This window comes from Salvelinus fontinalis, chromosome 35 (genome assembly GCF_029448725.1).
Source record: "Salvelinus fontinalis isolate EN_2023a chromosome 35, ASM2944872v1, whole genome shotgun sequence".
Lineage (NCBI taxonomy): Eukaryota > Metazoa > Chordata > Actinopteri > Salmoniformes > Salmonidae > Salvelinus > Salvelinus fontinalis.
In genome coordinates, this window is record NC_074699.1 from 26960416 (window position 1) to 26976989 (window position 16574).

General features: G+C 46.0%; 1 protein-coding gene across 10 annotated transcripts in view; it reads left to right on the forward strand.

The window, feature by feature from the left end:
- The window catches only part of LOC129834648 (chromodomain-helicase-DNA-binding protein 9-like), a 168647-nt gene that overhangs the window by 118568 nt on the left and 33505 nt on the right, over nt 1–16574 (forward strand). For all 10 annotated transcript variants that reach the window (XM_055899833.1, XM_055899832.1, XM_055899835.1 and 7 more), the window contains 5 exons: nt 11622–11865; nt 13858–14034; nt 14363–14506; nt 15880–15978; nt 16137–16293. In XM_055899833.1, coding sequence (XP_055755808.1) covers nt 11622–11865; nt 13858–14034; nt 14363–14506; nt 15880–15978; nt 16137–16293 — 821 coding nt within the window. The remainder of the gene's footprint in view (nt 1–11621; nt 11866–13857; nt 14035–14362; nt 14507–15879; nt 15979–16136; nt 16294–16574) is intronic.

Consider the following 16574-nt stretch of genomic DNA (forward strand, 5'->3'; position numbering starts at 1 on the left):
GATGACGGTATGGGAACTTTGATCACAGCACTGGATTCTGTATTTCTTAAAAAGAAGAGAAAGACCGTGCCTACGAGGCATATTCAAACTTTGACAGTGTTACGAGAGATATTTTGGTTGCAATGACGGACTACATCATTGATTTCGAACAGAGGTACAAAAGAATGCCCAAGTACGACATGGTTCTCCCGGATGCAGTGTTAGCTTTCAAGTTGCTAGATACTGCCAGTCTAGATGGTAGGGAGAAACAGTTGGCTTTGACTGCTTGTACTGTGCTGACTTTTGCATCTATGAAGTCGGCACTAAAAATAATATTTGGTGAAAAGACATCTGTCGCGCCAATAACAGATGGAATGCAAGTGAGTGACGCATCATATTACACCGAGCAGCACAGAAAAGCCACCAACAATTCACGTTCTCAAGACAACCAGAAGAGGGCGCCATTTCCCGGCACAAATCCACTGGACAAATATGGAAGGAGATCGAAATGTGCTATTTGTCAAAGCACTTACCATTGGGTTAAAGACTGTCCTCATAAAAATGAACAAGTTAAACTAACAGAAGAAAATGTAAACACAGAGATAGAGCAGTGTAACATTACACTGTTTTCAAATGAATCTGCTTCTGATACTGAGATTTTTATAGTTGAATCCTTAGGATCTGCTGTGATTGATACTGCATGTACACGGACAGTGTGTGGTGCAAAATGGCTTGATAGCTATGTCAGTGAACTAAATATGAAAGAAGTACAAAATATGATTGGCACACCAAGCAACAGAGCTTTCAAATTTGGAGATGGGAGAATTGTCCATTCTACCAAAAGAGTTAAGATACCAGCAAAAATTGGTCAGACTAAGTGTCACATTGAAACAGAGGTGGTCCCTACAGATATCCCCTTACTATTAAGCAAAGCTTCCCTCAAGAAGGCAGAGGCTGTACTAGACCTAAAAAATGACAAGGCAGTGATGTTTAACCTCTACTTCCTCAGAATCCCGGGTCCGGGAGCACCCCCACCAGTAAAAAAGCTGACTAGCATAGGCTAGCATAGCGTCACAAGTAAATAGTAGCATCTAAATATCATTAAATCACAAGTCCAAGACACCAGATGAAAGATAAACATCTTGGTAATCAAGCCATCATTTCTGATTTTTAAAATGTTTTACAGGGAAGACACAATATGTAAATCTATTAGCTAACCACGTTAGCAAAAGACTCCACTTTTATTACTCCATCAGTTTTTGACTCCATCAGTAGCTATCACAAATTCGACCAAATAAAGATATAAATAGCCACTAACCAAGATAAAACCTCATCAGATGAGAGTCTGATAACATATTTATTGTATAGCATATGTTTTGTTAGAAAAATGTGCATATTTCAGGTATAAATCATAGTTTACCATTGCAGCCACCATCACAAATCGACTAGAATAACTACAGAGAGCAACGTGTATTACCTAATTACTCATCATAAAACATTTCTTAAAAATACACAGCGTACAGCAATGGAAAGACACAGATCTTGTGAATCCAGACAATATTTCAGATTTTCTAAGTGTTTTACAGCGAAAACACAATATAGCGTTATATCAGCTTAGCACAGTAGCAAACCAAACAACAGCATTGATTCCAGCCAAACATAGCGATAACGTATTCACCACCAAAATATATTAATTTTCACTAACCTTCTCAGAATTCTTCAGGTGACAGTCCTGTAAGATCATATTACACAATGCATATAGAGTTTGTTCGAAAATGTGCATATTTAGCGTCACAAATCGTGCTTATACAATGAGAAAAGTTGCCAAGCTCCCCAGAAAATTTCGGGCGCCATCTTGGAGAGTCACCTAGTCTAATCAATAAATAATCACAAACTTGACTAAAAAATACAGGGTGGACAGCAATTGAAAGACAAATTAGTTCTTAATGCAATCGCTGAATTACATTTTTTAAATTAACGATACTGCGCAATACTGGGTGCAATACAGGGTGCGATAGCGCAAGGCTACACGGAAAATAATGGCGTCTTATGCATTTTACTTTTTCAACAGAACAACGAATTATCAGCATAAATAGTACTTACTATTAGCTGAACTCCCATCAGAATCTTGGGAAAGGTGTCCGTTGGCCAAAATAATCGTTGCTGGGTTGGAGAATGTTTCCTTCGACGTTGCAATTAGCAGTACACAATGGCATTGGAGAGAGAGATACCCAACTCAATACAACGTCAGAAAATGAAATGCCCGAAAATCGCAATATACTGACATAAACTGATATAAATCGGTTTGAAATAACAAGATTATGATGTCTTTAAAGCCTATATCGAATAAAAACAGAGCCGGATATATCTAGTTTCTAAAACCAGAGCTTCTAAAAAGACATTCCAAGACCCTTTCTGCGTCAGCGCGAAGGTCCAAAAGGCTGGACACCTCGATTCCAACCAATTTATCAACTTTCTGAACTGCGTAGAGACCATTTCAACTCTCCCTATTCGCTAACAACCAGGGGAAGGCGTATGTGCATCTCAACCAATAGAAGACAGTCAGGGTTATCTACAGGTCTGGGAACAGCAAGCAGATTTCACCATTTTCAAATCCTCATAGGAGAATTGCTCTAAGTCGAGTTCTGTTTCACTTACAGACATAATTCAAACGGTTTTAGAAACTAGAGAGTGTTTTCTATCCAATAATAATATGCATATTGTACGAGCAAGAATTGAGTACGAGGCAGTTTAATTTGGATACGAATTTGTGCTATGTCGAAATGGCACCCCCCTAGTGGCAAGAAGTTAAACAACCAGTGACTCTTGAACTTACCACTTCAGGCCACTATTGTGTTAACATTTTAGACAAAGACATCACACAGATTCCATGCAAAAATGAGATTCTGACTGACACAGAGAACATGAGCACTAAAGAAAAACACAAAGTATTGTTAAAGCTTTACAAACAGTTTGGACATGCTACAGTTGACAGATTTCAGAAGTTACTCAGCAGTTCAGGGAATAATGATGATGAGAAGTACGAAACTGGAAACAAAGTGTACTACAAACGAGTTGACTGTCAAGAGTGGAAAGGACCGGGAGTAGTCATTGGTCAAGATGGTGTGGTGATATTTGTGAGGCACAAATAATATATAGTCCATTGCTGTCATGCTAGTTAGTGTTAATGTATTGCGAGTTGTATCATTGCAGTAGCAACCTGGTTCACTGATGAAGCTGGTGTGTTATTCTATGGGCTGTCAGACTTAATCAGGACAGGCTGACAATGATCCTTGCTTTTTTTTGTATCCCTTTTTTTTAATTATTATTATCTATGAACAAAATATATATATATATATATATATATTAAAAAAAACTTTTTTACATTTGTACTAATGGGGATCTTGAATAATACTTGGACATTTAAACATGTTGTTGATGTTTTATTTGTCTTTAAAGAAAAGGGGGAAATTGTTAAGTTCATGTTTTAAGTATCCCTATATTTCTGTTATTACGGGGCTATCACTCAGTCAAGAGTGTGTGTTCTCTGGTGTACTTTTAGATTGCCAGATTGAACAAAACTCTTCCCACATTGATCACAGCTATAAGGTTTCTCTCACCTCATTGTCAGGGTGCATCACTCAAGATTGCGGAAAGTAAATGATCAACAAGATACAGGGGCTGTTGCTGAGAATCAGTCTCCTAATGAAAATGACAAAAAGGACACAGTAACAGACACAATGTCACGTTCCTGACCCATTTTCTGTTATTTTGTATGTGTTTAGTAGGTCAGGGCGTGAGTTGGGGGTGGGCATTCTATGTTTTGTGTTTCTATGTTTAGGTCATTTGTAATTAGCCTTATATGGTTCTCAATCAGAGACAGGTGTTTGACTTTTCCTCTGATTGAGAACCATATAAAGGTAGGCTGTTCACACTGTTTGTTTGTGGGTGGTTGTCTTCCGTGTCTGTGTATGTTGCACCACACGGGACTGTTTCGGTTTGTTCGTTCGTTTGTTGTAGTCTGTACCTGTTCGTGCGTTCTTCGTGTTATATGTAAGTTCTCATAGTTCAGGTCTGTCTACGTTCGTTTGTTATTTTGTAGTTTGTTGAATTGTTTTCGTCTTTAATTTAATGAATTCATCATGTCATATACAAACGCTGCGCTTTGGTCCAATCCCTACTCCTCCTCTTCTTCTTCCGAAGAGGAGGAGGAAAACCGTTACAGAACCACCCACCTACCATGGATCAAGCAGCGTGAGAGGAACCAGCAGCAGCGGCCAAAGAACCAGGACTCGTGGACTTGGGAGGAAATATTGGACGGTAAGGGACCCTGGGCTAAACCAGGAGAATATCGCCGCCCCAAAGCTGAGCTGGAGGCAGCGAAAACAGAGAGGCGGCATTTCGAGGAGCTAGCTCGGAAGCAGGAGAAGGATCTGCGCTACACTACGTGGGAGGAGATCGACAGGTGGGCGATCAACCCAGGGCGAGTGCCGGTGCCCGCCTGGGATTCTCTGGCGCATTGCGAGGAGGGATACCGGCGAATGGTGGCAGCACGACGACGCGGTAGGAAGCCTGTGAGTAAACCCCAAAAATGTCTTGGGGGGGAGGCTAAGAAGGAGAGTGGCGAAGTCAGGTAGGAGACCTGCGCCCACTCCCTGTACTTACCGTGGAGAGCGAGAGTACGGGCAGACACCGTGTTACGCAGTAGAGCGCATGGTGTCTCCTGTACGTGTGCACAGCCCGGTGCGGTACATACCAGCTCCTCGTATCGGCCGGGCCAGATTGAGTATTGAGCCGGATGTCATGAAGCCGGCCCTACATATTTGGCCACCAGTACGTCTCCTCGGGCCGGCTTACATGGCACCAGCCTTACGCATGGTGTCCCCGGTTCGCCTACATAGCCCGGTGCGGGTTATTCCACCTCCCCGCACTGGTCGGGCGACGGGGAGCATACAACCAGGTAAGGTTGGGCAGGCTCAGTGCTCAAGGGAGCCAGTACGCCTGCACGGTCCGGTATTTCCGGCGCCACCTCCCCGCTCCAGCCCAGTACCACCAGTGCCTACACCAGGCTTCCAGTGCGTCTCCAGAGCCCTGCTCCTCCTCCACGCACTAGCCCTGTGGTGCGTGTCTCCAGCCCAGTGCCTCCAGTTCCGGCATCACGCATCAAGCCTCCTGTGCGTCTCCAGAGCCCTGTACGCACTGTTCCTTCTCCCCGTACTCGCCCTGATGTGCGTGCCTTCAGCCCGGTACCACCAGTGCCGGTACCACGCACCAGGCCTATAGTACGCCTTGAGAGTCCAGTGTGCCCTGTTGCTGCTCCCCGCACTAGCCTGAAGGTGCGTGTCTTTAGCCCGGTACCTCCAGTTCCGGTACCACGCACCAGGCCTACATTGCGTCTCAGCCGGCCAGAATCTGCCGTCTGCTAAGCGGCACCTGAATGGCCCGTCTGCCCAACGGCGCCTGAACTGCCCGTCTGCCCAACGGCGCCTGAACTGCCCGTCTGCCAAGCGGCGCCTGAACTGCCCGTCTGCCCAACGGCGCCTGAACTGCCCGTCTGCCCAACGGCGCCTAAACTGCCCGTCTGCCCAACGGCGCCTGAACTGCCCGTCTGCCCAGCGCCGCATGAACTGCCCGTCTGTACTGAGCCTTCAAAGCCGCCCGTCTGTACTGAGCCTGCAAAGCCGCCCGTCTGCCATGAGCCTTCAGAGCCGTCCGCCAGACAGGAGCCGCTAGAGCCTTCCGCCAGACAGGAGCCGCTAGAGCCTTCCGCCAGACAGGAGCAGCCAAAGCCTTCCGCCAGACAGGAGCAGCCAAAGCCTTCCGCCAGACAGGAGCAGCCAAAGCCTTCCGCCAGACAGGATCAGCCAGAGCCTTCCGCCAGACAGGATCGGCCAGAGCCTTCCGCCAGACAGGATCAGCCAGAGCCGTCAGCGAGCCATGACCAGCCAGAGCCGTCAGCGAGCCATGACCAGCCAGAGCCGTCAGCGAGCCATGACCAGCCAGAGCCGTCATCCAGCCATGACCAGCCAGAGCCGTCATCCAGCCATGACCAGCCAGAGCCGTCATCCAGCCATGACCAGCCAGAGCCGTCATCCAGCCATGACCAGCCAGAGCCGTCATCCAGCCATGACCAGCCAGAGCCGTCATCCAGCCATGACCAGCCAGAGCCGTCATCCAGCCAGAGCCGTCATCCAGCCATGACCAGCCAGAGCCGTCATCCAGCCATGACCAGCCAGAGCCGTCATCCAGCCAGGATCCGCCAGAGCCAGCCAGCCAGGATCCGCCAGAGCCTGCCAGCCATGACCAGCCAGAGCCGTCATCCAGCCAGGATCTGCCAGAGGCAGCCAGCCAGGATCCGCCAGCCAGCCAGGATCCGCCAGCCAGCCAGGATCCGCCAGCCAGCCAGGATCCGCCAGCCAGCCAGGATCCGCCAGCCAGCCAGGATCCGCCAGCCAGCCAGGATCCGCCAGCCAGCCAGGATCCGCCAGCCAGCCAGGATCCGCCAGCCAGCCAGGATCCGCCAGCCAGCCAGGATCCGCCAGCCAGCCAGGATCCGCCAGAGCCAGCCAGCCAGGATCCGCCAGAGCCAGCCAGCCAGGATCCGCCAGAGCCAGCCAGCCAGGATCCGCCAGAGCCAGCCAGCCAGGATCCGCCAGAGCCAGCCAGCCAGGATCCGCCAGAGCCAGCCAGCCAGGATCCGCCAGAGCCAGTCATTCTGGTGTTGCCCCTCATTCTGGTGTTGCCCCTCATTCTGGTGTTGCCCCTCATTCTGGTGTTGCCCCTCATTCTGGTGTTGCCCCTCATTCTGATGTTGCCCCTCATTCTGATGTTGCCCCTCATTCCGGTGCTGCCCCTCATTCCGGTGCTGCCCCTCATTCCGGTGCTGCCCCTCAGTCCGGTGCTGCCCCTTAATCCAGTGGGGTTAATTTGGAGGGTGGTCATTGGGATGAGGCTAAAGAAGCGGGGATTTATTATGGTGGGATGGGGACCACGCCCAGAGCCTGAGCCGCCGCCGTGGACAGATGCCCACCCAGACCCTCCCCTAGACTTTTGGTGGTGCGTCCCGAGTTCGCACCTTGAGGGGGGGGGGGGGGGGTCTGTCACGTTCCTGACCTGTTTTCTGTTATTTTGTATGTGTTTAGTTGGTCAGGGCGTGAGTTGGGGTGGGCATTCTATGTTTTGTGTTTCTATGTTCAGGTCATTTGTAATTAGCCTTATATGGTTCTCAATCAGAGACAGGTGTTTGACTTTTCCTCTGATTGAGAACCATATAAAGGTAGGCTGTTCACACTGTTTGGTTGTGGGTGGTTGTCTTCCGTGTCTGTGTATGTTGCACCACACGGGACTGTTTCGGTTTGTTTGTTCGTTTGTTGTAGTCTGTACCTGTTCGTGCGTTCTTCGTGTTATATGTAAGTTCTCATAGTTCAGGTCTGTCTACGTTCGTTTGTTATTTTGTAGTTTGTTGAAGTGTTTTCGGTTTTCGTCTTTAATTTAATAAATTCATCATGTCATATACAAACGCTGCGCTTTGGTCCAATCCCTACTCCTCCTCTTCTTCTTCCGAAGAGGAGGAGGAAAACCGTTACACACAAACCTACCAGATGTCGCATCCAATGATATGGACACTGAAACTGACATAGGAAATGGAGCAGAGACCTTCAACCATGCCACAGCTAATACTGTTGAGCTTTCAAATAAGGAAAACATTCAACAACAGCCACGTGTTAAGAGAACATGGTTGTTCCAATCTGAAAACTGGACAAACTGTTAAATACATGGACAGAGAAAGTGGTATTCCACATACAGCAACCGTCATTGGACGAGCAGGAAAAGCAAAACACAAGAACTGGTACAACTTGCAGTACTCTGAACCAGCTACACTTTCTGGTACATCAGAATTGAACCAATGGAAAATCGAGAAGAACAGCATGACATTCAAAATGATGATGTACTTGAAACAAAGGACTTGTCATTTGACTCAGCTAAGCTAGATGAGCTCAGTAATTGGAGGAAAAATGGAGTGTTTGAGGAAGTCAAAGACATTGGCCAAAAGTGCGTCTCAACAAGGTGGGTGTGTACCCATAAAGAATCGTTAACTGGAATAGTGCCCAAAGCACGTCTAGTGGCTAGAGGTTTTGAGGAGCTGGCTGCTAAAGAACTCCCAAAAGACTCACCGACATGCGCCTCAGAGTCACTCAGATTGCTGATGTCAGTGATCTGCCAGAAAAAATGGAAACTTAATTCCATAGACATCAAATCTGGATTTTTGCAGGGAACAGAGCTGTCAAGGGAAATTCACATCCGACCTCCGCCCGAAGCTAAAAGCGAAGGAACATTGTGGAAACTAAAAAAGTGTGTGTATGGACTGGCAGATGGATCACTCTACTGGTACAACAAAGTCAAGGCAACAATGCTGAATACAGGTGGAAAAATGTCACAAGTGGATCCTGCAGTCTTCTATTGGCTTGATCAAGACTGCAAGACTTGCCTGTCATGTTGATGACTTTATCTGGGGTGGCTCACAGACCTTTGCTTCAACTGTGATTCCACACCTCAAAGCTGTTTTCTAGGTTGGCTGTGAGGAGCATGATAATTTTTGTTATGTTGGCATAGAGTTTATTACAGTTGATGGAAAAATACTGATTCAACAGGAGAGCTATATCAAGAATCTTCAACCCATCCACATGGATTCTTCAAGAGCCATACAAAGGAATTCCCCTCTATGTGGAATTGAAGCTGGTCAATTGAGGTCAAAGATAGGACAAGTTTTATGGGCTGCGAGACAGAGTAGACCTGGTTTGATGGTTGCAACTTGGCATCTAACACAAAACACGCCACTGTACAAACCATTCATGAGGCAAACAAAGTTGTTCGTAAACTGAAATCACAACAAGTGACTTTAAAGTTTCAGCATGTTGGAAAAGATGACTCTTTGAAACTAGTTGTCTTCAGTGATGCTTCGCTAGGTTAACACTGGTGGGACAAAACGGCACTTCCTACCTGTAGTTTGTGTCACTGACAAGTACTCATTAGTTGATGCTGTGAAGTCAACCAAGTCTGTCACAGAGAAAAGATTTTGAGATTAGCAGCATCAAGGAACTTATTCAAGCACAGAGAATCCAGCGGACGCTGTGGTCGACCACAAAGGAACAGCTTGCTGACTGTCTGACTAAAAAAGGAGCATCCGGTCTTGTGCTCCTACAGGCTGTCGCTCCTACAGGCTCTCAGTAATGGAAAGTGGCAGCTTGAGTAATACAAATAAAAACTGTCACACAACCCATTTGTAATGGGGATCTTGAATAATACTTGGACATTTAATTATATTGTTGATGTTTTATTTGTCTTTAAAGAAAAGGGGGAAATTGTTAAGTTCATGTTTTAAGTATCCCTATATTTCTGTTATTACGGGGCTATCACTCAGTCAAGAGTGTGCATGCGCAGGAAGTCTGTTGGTTGATGAACCTAGCCTTGAGTGTAATGGCTACCTTGTAGTTGTAACGGGCGTCGTAATCCTCCTCCTCGGACGAGGAGGAGAGGCGAGAAGGATCAGACCAATATGCAGAGTGGAAAGTGGTCATCTTTTAATTCACGTAGACTGAACACTTAATATACAAAACAACAAACGTGACAAAACCGCAAACAGTCCCGTGTGGTACTAACACTGACATGAGATACAAACACCCACAAAACACACGTGAATCCCAGGCTGCCTAAGTATGATTCTCAATCAGGGACAACGATTGACAGCTGTCTCTGATTGAGAATCATACCTGGCCGAACACAGAAAATAACACATCGACAACCCACCCCAACTCACGCCCTGACCAACTAAATAAATAGAAGAAAAAAGGAAAAACAGGTCAGGAACGTGACAGTAGTGTATTCAAGAGTATAGTAAACTTTGTTAAACTGGAACCTTGTCGTTGTGTCATTTCGAGTTAACACACACACACACACACACACACATACACACTGTACCTGTATGCATGTGCAAACAAACAGACACACAGTGTTCTACTGCCCTGAACAGATTCTGACAGTCAGAAACACAGGGTTATTCCAGACTTCAGATCCTAGGTTTCAGCTCTGTGGTTGTAGCATACTGCATCCAGCCAGAGAGACAAGGGCTGGACTGTCAGATTGCTAAGTAGTGCAGAAGAGAAGCCAGTGAAGCAGTGAGCTGACAGCATGTCTGTACCGAGACAGGGAGACGCTTGCTCAGAGCCTGCTGACTTCTAGCTTGGTTTAGTATGCAAAACCTCTGAAGAATGTGGTTAATAGGCTTGGAAGGTATGTCGTATATACCATATACCGGGGTATTTTGAAATACCAATGGTATGATTTTAGTTTTGATTTGTTTTTTGGTGGGCCCTAAAGCTCAGAGGGGTGCGTGTTACGTCACTGCTTATAACTATCAGTTAACTATCTAAGATAAATGATCTCCTGCTCATGGCGCCAGCTATGCATTTGGTTTAATAACTTGCTAGCTATGTGGCTAGCTTGCAAGATCACGCTTCTTGGTTACAGCAGAGACAATCAATCTCCTCCTTGATCAAGATCCCTACTGCTTGAATTTTCTTTGTGCGTAATAATAAAAATATATATATACAGTGGGGAGAACAAGTATTTGATACACTGCCGATTTTGCAGGTTTTCCTACATACAAAGCATGTAGAGGTCTGTCATTTTTATCATAGGTACACTTCAACTGTGAGAGATGGAATCTAAAACAAAAATCCAGAAAATCACATTGTATGATTTTTAAGTAATTAATTTGCATTTTATTGCAAGGGAGAGAGAGAGCGAGTGAGTGTGGAACACATCCCAAATCATCTGTTTGTCTGTAGCCAGGCTGTAGTGTTGCTACTGGGACTGTGTTTCAGAGTGCTGTGAACTTCTTAAAGGTCCAATGTAGCACTTTTTTTATCTCTATCAAATTATTTTTCGGTAACAATCAAGTACCTTAAAACCTTCAGGGGGGAAAAAAATTGCTTCTTAGCAGAGAGCAATTTCTCAAGCAAGAATTTTGCCAGGGCTGCCTGGGAGGGGTCTGAGTGGGGAGGGGAAAACTGAAAACTAACTGTTATTGACAGAAAGGTTTGGAACTCTCTTTTTTATTGGTCTATCAACTAATTTACTGTGATGTTACCAGGCAGGACAAAACAACATCCCACCAAAACAGGCTGAAATTTCAGCAGGTATTTTCAATCCGCTCTTACACTAAAAGGGCATTATCAGAATTTTCACAATTTCAGAGTATTATTCCATTCTCATATTGTGGAAATATTTATAAAACATAGGAAATCCTGTTTTTGACTGCACCGAGCCTTTAAGATTAAGGAAAAAAGTATAGGAAGCAAGTGGGAGTATCTGCTCTTTGCAATTAATGTCAAGATTCACTGTAACACCCCCACCCTCTGGACAACCAGATTAATGTTCTGCCTGACTACTAGAGGAAGGATTCTGTTCAGCCCAGTCTCATCACTTAATATCAATATCAGACAGGACCACAACTACTCTATACATGTTTTGGGACTGTAATGTCTCTCTCTCTTCCTCCAACCCCCCTCTCGCTTCCTCTCACTCCTTTCTTACTCCCTCCCTGCACCCCACCCCTCTCTCCCTCTCTTCCTCCCTGACAGACGGAACTGTATCCTGGCAGATGAGATGGGTCTGGGGAAGACCATCCAGTCCATCACGTTTCTGGAGGAGATCTGGCGTGTGGGCATCAGGGGCCCCTTCCTCATCATCGCCCCCCTCTCCACCATCGCCAACTGGGAGAGGGAGTTCAGAACGTGGACCCACCTCAACGTCATTGTCTACCACGGCTCCATGGTCAGCAGGCAGATGCTGCAGCAGTACGAGATGTACTCCAGGGACACACAGGTAAACAACAACATAAATAAACAACACAGGCTAGCTGTACGAGATGTATAGTCAGGGACCCACATCAAGATGGGTCCTTGACATTTCAAAAAGTTGTTCTCTGATGAGGGGAGGTGGTGGTTGTCAGAACAACAGCAAAAGGGCCTTGAAACCCGCTGGCAGCCAGCATCTCATAATGGGGACGAAGAACAGGAGATAATGTGATGCACATCATTAGCTGTGAAAGATTAAGTGAAACTCAGGTGTTTCTCTGTTCCATTAAAGTAATGACAGTATTTTAGTATTACATTGTTATTGATTACTGCATTGTTGGGCCTTTCACTGTACTTGTGCATGTGACGTTAAAGGTTGAAACTTGAAAGCAGGACTCAATTTAAAGGCACATGAGAAGGGTTTGAAGGGTGGCACATGTCAGGCGGTAGCCCTGGGAAAAGGGTTTTTCTGCAGTTGTTGGCAGAGTAATGTAGAATGACAGACAGCGGTTAGGAGATCTTAGTATGCAAATGTAACAAGGGAGGCGGGGAAGAACGGATGAGGGAGGAGAGGAAAGATGAGCTGCCACCAGGCTGTCTCACTGGAAGACTGTGATGTCACTGTGGCACCACAGGGCTTATTCTTACAGCACGGCTCACCCCTTAACACACAGGGAATCACCTTAACACACAGTGAATCACCTTAACACACAGGGAATCACCTTAACACACAGGGAATCACCTTAACACACAGGGAATCACCTTAACACACAGGGAATCACCTTAACACACAGGGAATCAACTTAACACACAGGGAATCACCTTAACACACAGGGAATCACCTTAACACACAGGGAATCACCTTAACACACAGGGAATCAACTTAACACACAGGGAATCAATTTAACACACATGGAATCACCTTAACACATGGAATCACCTTAACACAGGGAATCACCTTAACACACAGGGAATCACCTTAACACACAGGGAATCAACTTAACACACAGGGAATCAACTTAACACACAGGGAATCACCTTAACACACAGGGAATCAACTTCACACACAGGGAATCAACTTAACACACAGGGAATCACCTTAACACACAGGGAATCACCTTAACACACAGGGAATCACCTTAACACACAGGGAATCAACTTAACACACAGGGAATCACCTTAACACACAGTGAATCACCTTGACACACAGGGAATCACCTTAACACACAGGGAATCATCTTAACACACAGGAAATCACCTTAACACACAGGAAATCACCTTAACACACAGGGAATCACCTTAACACACAGGGAATCACCTTAACACACAGGGAATCACCTTAACACACAGGGAATCACCTTAGCACACAGGGAATCACCTTAACACACAGGGAATCACCTTAACACACAGGGAATCACCTTAACACACAGGGAATCACCTTAACACACAGGGAATCACCTTAACACACAGGGAATCACCTTAACACACAGGGAATCACCTTAACACACAGGGAATCACCTTAACACACAGGGAATCACCTTAACACACAGGGAATCACCTTAACACACAGGGAATCACCTTAACACACAGGGAATCACCTTAACACACAGGGAATCACCTTAACACACAGGGAATCACCTTAACACACAGGGAATCACCTTAACACACAGGGAATCACCTTAACACACAGGGAATCACCTTAACACACAGGGAATCACCTTAACACACAGGGAATCAACTTAACACACAGGGAATCACCTTGACACACAGGGAATCATCTTAACACACAGGAAATCACCTTAACACACAGGGAATCACACACACTGCGCAGGATGTCTCACTAGATATGAGAATGGTATATTTCTCAAGGACCATCTTTATATTCTGTCTTCTCAAATGATTGAAATCACTGATATTTCTTTACAAGGCATTATACACTCAACCATTGAGAATGAGAAAAGCTGAATGAATGGAAGAGTTGTATTGACTCCCTGTGCGTTTCTTCCTGGTTTCCCTCCAGGGTCGTGTGGTGCGGGGAGCCTACAAGTTCCACGCCCTCATCACCACCTTTGAGATGATCCTGGGCGGCTGTCCAGAGCTCAACGCCATCGAGTGGCGCTGCGTCATCATCGACGAGGCCCATCGCCTCAAGAACAAGAACTGCAAGCTGCTAGAGGGCTTCAAGCTCATGAATCTGGTATGTCCAAGTCACTGAGCATACTGTAGGGCAGAACTGAGCAAAGGGTAGAAATGCAGCCATTACAGCTTGAATGTTTGAGATCCTAGGCCTCGTGTGTCTCAAATCAGTATCTTGTTGGTGTGCGGAGAGAAGCAGTGAAACGTGTCCTAATGGTAACCATCACTGTACACCAATCTGGTTGGATCTTAAGATTGTTTGTGATTGAGGTCTCCCCTCTCTGTAGTTGTGTTCAGTGGAGGCACAGCTTGTAGGTTGGAGTTCCAATGCTGTGTGTCTTGTATTGTTTCTAACTCACATCTCTCTCTTCCCTCTCCTCTCTCTCCAGGAACACAAAGTTCTCCTGACAGGGACCCCCCTCCAGAACACGGTAGAGGAGCTGTTCAGTCTGCTGCACTTCCTGGAGCCTCAAAGCTTCCCCTCAGAGAACACCTTCATGCTGGAGTTTGGAGACCTCAAGACTGAGGAGCAGGTGAGGCTGTGTGATTCTATCATGTGGTTGTTGGGTTCGTATCAAGTGTGTCGCTGTCAGTGTGTGAGTATTATGTTGTTGGGTTCCTATCAACAAAGTGTGTATGTGAGAAATACTGTGTGTTATAGTTTAGTCTCTGCCTGTGTGTGAGTGTGTCCTTTACCATCACTGATCATAATGAATATGATTATTAATACAGAAGCTAATTTGTTTTCATATGGTATCAGGGGACATGAGTGTGTTTTTCCCCACTCACCCCACCTGGTGTTTGAACAGTGTGTCAGTGTGTGGAGATAATGATCCTGTTGGTACAGATGGAACTCTGAAGGAGAATAGAGCTCTCTCGCTGTCTCTCTCTCTCTCTCTCGCTGTCTCTCTCTCTCACACACTCTCTCTCTCTCTCTCTCTCTCTCTCACACTGACTCTCACTTTCTCTCACTCTCACTTTCTTTCACTCACACACACACTCACTCATTCACTCACTCATTCACTCATTCACTCACTCACTCACTCACTCACTCACTCACTCACTCACTCACTCACTCACACTCACTCACTCACTCACTCACTCACTCACTCACACACACACACACAGAGTGCTGGTTTGGAAAGGTATGTTATAACTCCCTGTAGCATTATGCTGATGTAATTACAGTTATTTAGAACCCCTATAATCAACCTCATGGACTTCATCAGTCTGTTAGTGTGAAAAACCCAGCAGCATTGCAGTTATTGACACACTCAAACAGGTGTTCCTGGCATCTACTACCACACCCTGTTCAAAGGCACTGAAATATTTTGGCTTGCCCATTCACACTCTGAATGGCACACATACCCAATACATGTCTCAATTGTCTCAAGGATTAAAAATCATTCTTTATCCTGTCTCCTCCCCTTCATCTACACTGATTGAAGTGGATTTAATAAGGGATCATAGGTTTCACCATGATTCACCTGGTCAGTCTATGTCATAGAAAGCAGATGTAGATGAAGGAGAGGAGACAGGTTAAAGAAGGATTTCTAAGGTGTTCCTAATGTTTTGTACACTCAGTGTATTGTACTGCTTTGACAATCATAGTACCACTGACCGGCCCATGGTCAACCCCTCTTAATCCTGCTAATCCTTCAGCACCTCTGGTTAAAATCATGTGTTTGGGTGGGTGCGTGTGTGGGAGCGTGTGTGGGTGCGTGAAAGAGTGCGTTTCCATTCCAGACTCTCCACATGTTAACCTGTATCTTCCATCTCTCTGTATCCGTCTCTCTGTGTCTCAGGTCAAAAAGCTTCACGTATTACTGTAAACTGTGTCTGTGTGTATGAGTGCGTATGCATGCGTCCATCCATATATGAACGTGCATATCTCGGTCTCTCTCAGGTCCAGAAGTTGCAGGCCATCCTGAAGCCCATGATGCTGCGTCGTCTCAAGGAGGACGTGGAGAAGAAGCTGGCTCCTAAGGAGGAAACCATCATTGAGGTGTGTGCGTTGTGTGTGCGCGCGTGTGTGTGCGCGCGCGTGTGTGTGTGTGTGCTTGAGATTGAGTTTTTGTGAGTTTTTTTGTCTTAGTTTTGCTGACTGATGTGGTTTCTGTGTATTGTCTTATATAATTGAATGTTTCTAAATAATGTGGTCAGGTGGAGCTGACCAACATCCAGAAGAAGTACTACAGAGCCATCCTGGAGAAGAACTTCTCCTTCCTGTCTAAAGGTGTCGGCCAGGCCAACGTCCCCAACCTGGTCAACACCATGATGGAGCTGAGGAAGTGTTGCAACCACCCCTACCTCATCAAAGGTACTAACAGTGATATTGCTACAATCCAGGTTGTGGAACGCTGTATGTAGCCTCTTGTTATATGGAAGGACAGTGTATGCCGTGTGGGGAAGGCTGATTTGGGTAATTCCCGCCCATAGCGGTAGTAAAGAGCTCTATAGCAGCCCCGGGGCAGAATGAAAACCTCTGATTCAGAGACATCCTCATTCCTCACTATCTTTCCCTATGGCGCTGTCTGTTTCTCTCACCCACCCACCCTCTCTCCTCACCCCTCCATCTTTCTCCTTGCTGTGTCAGAACTC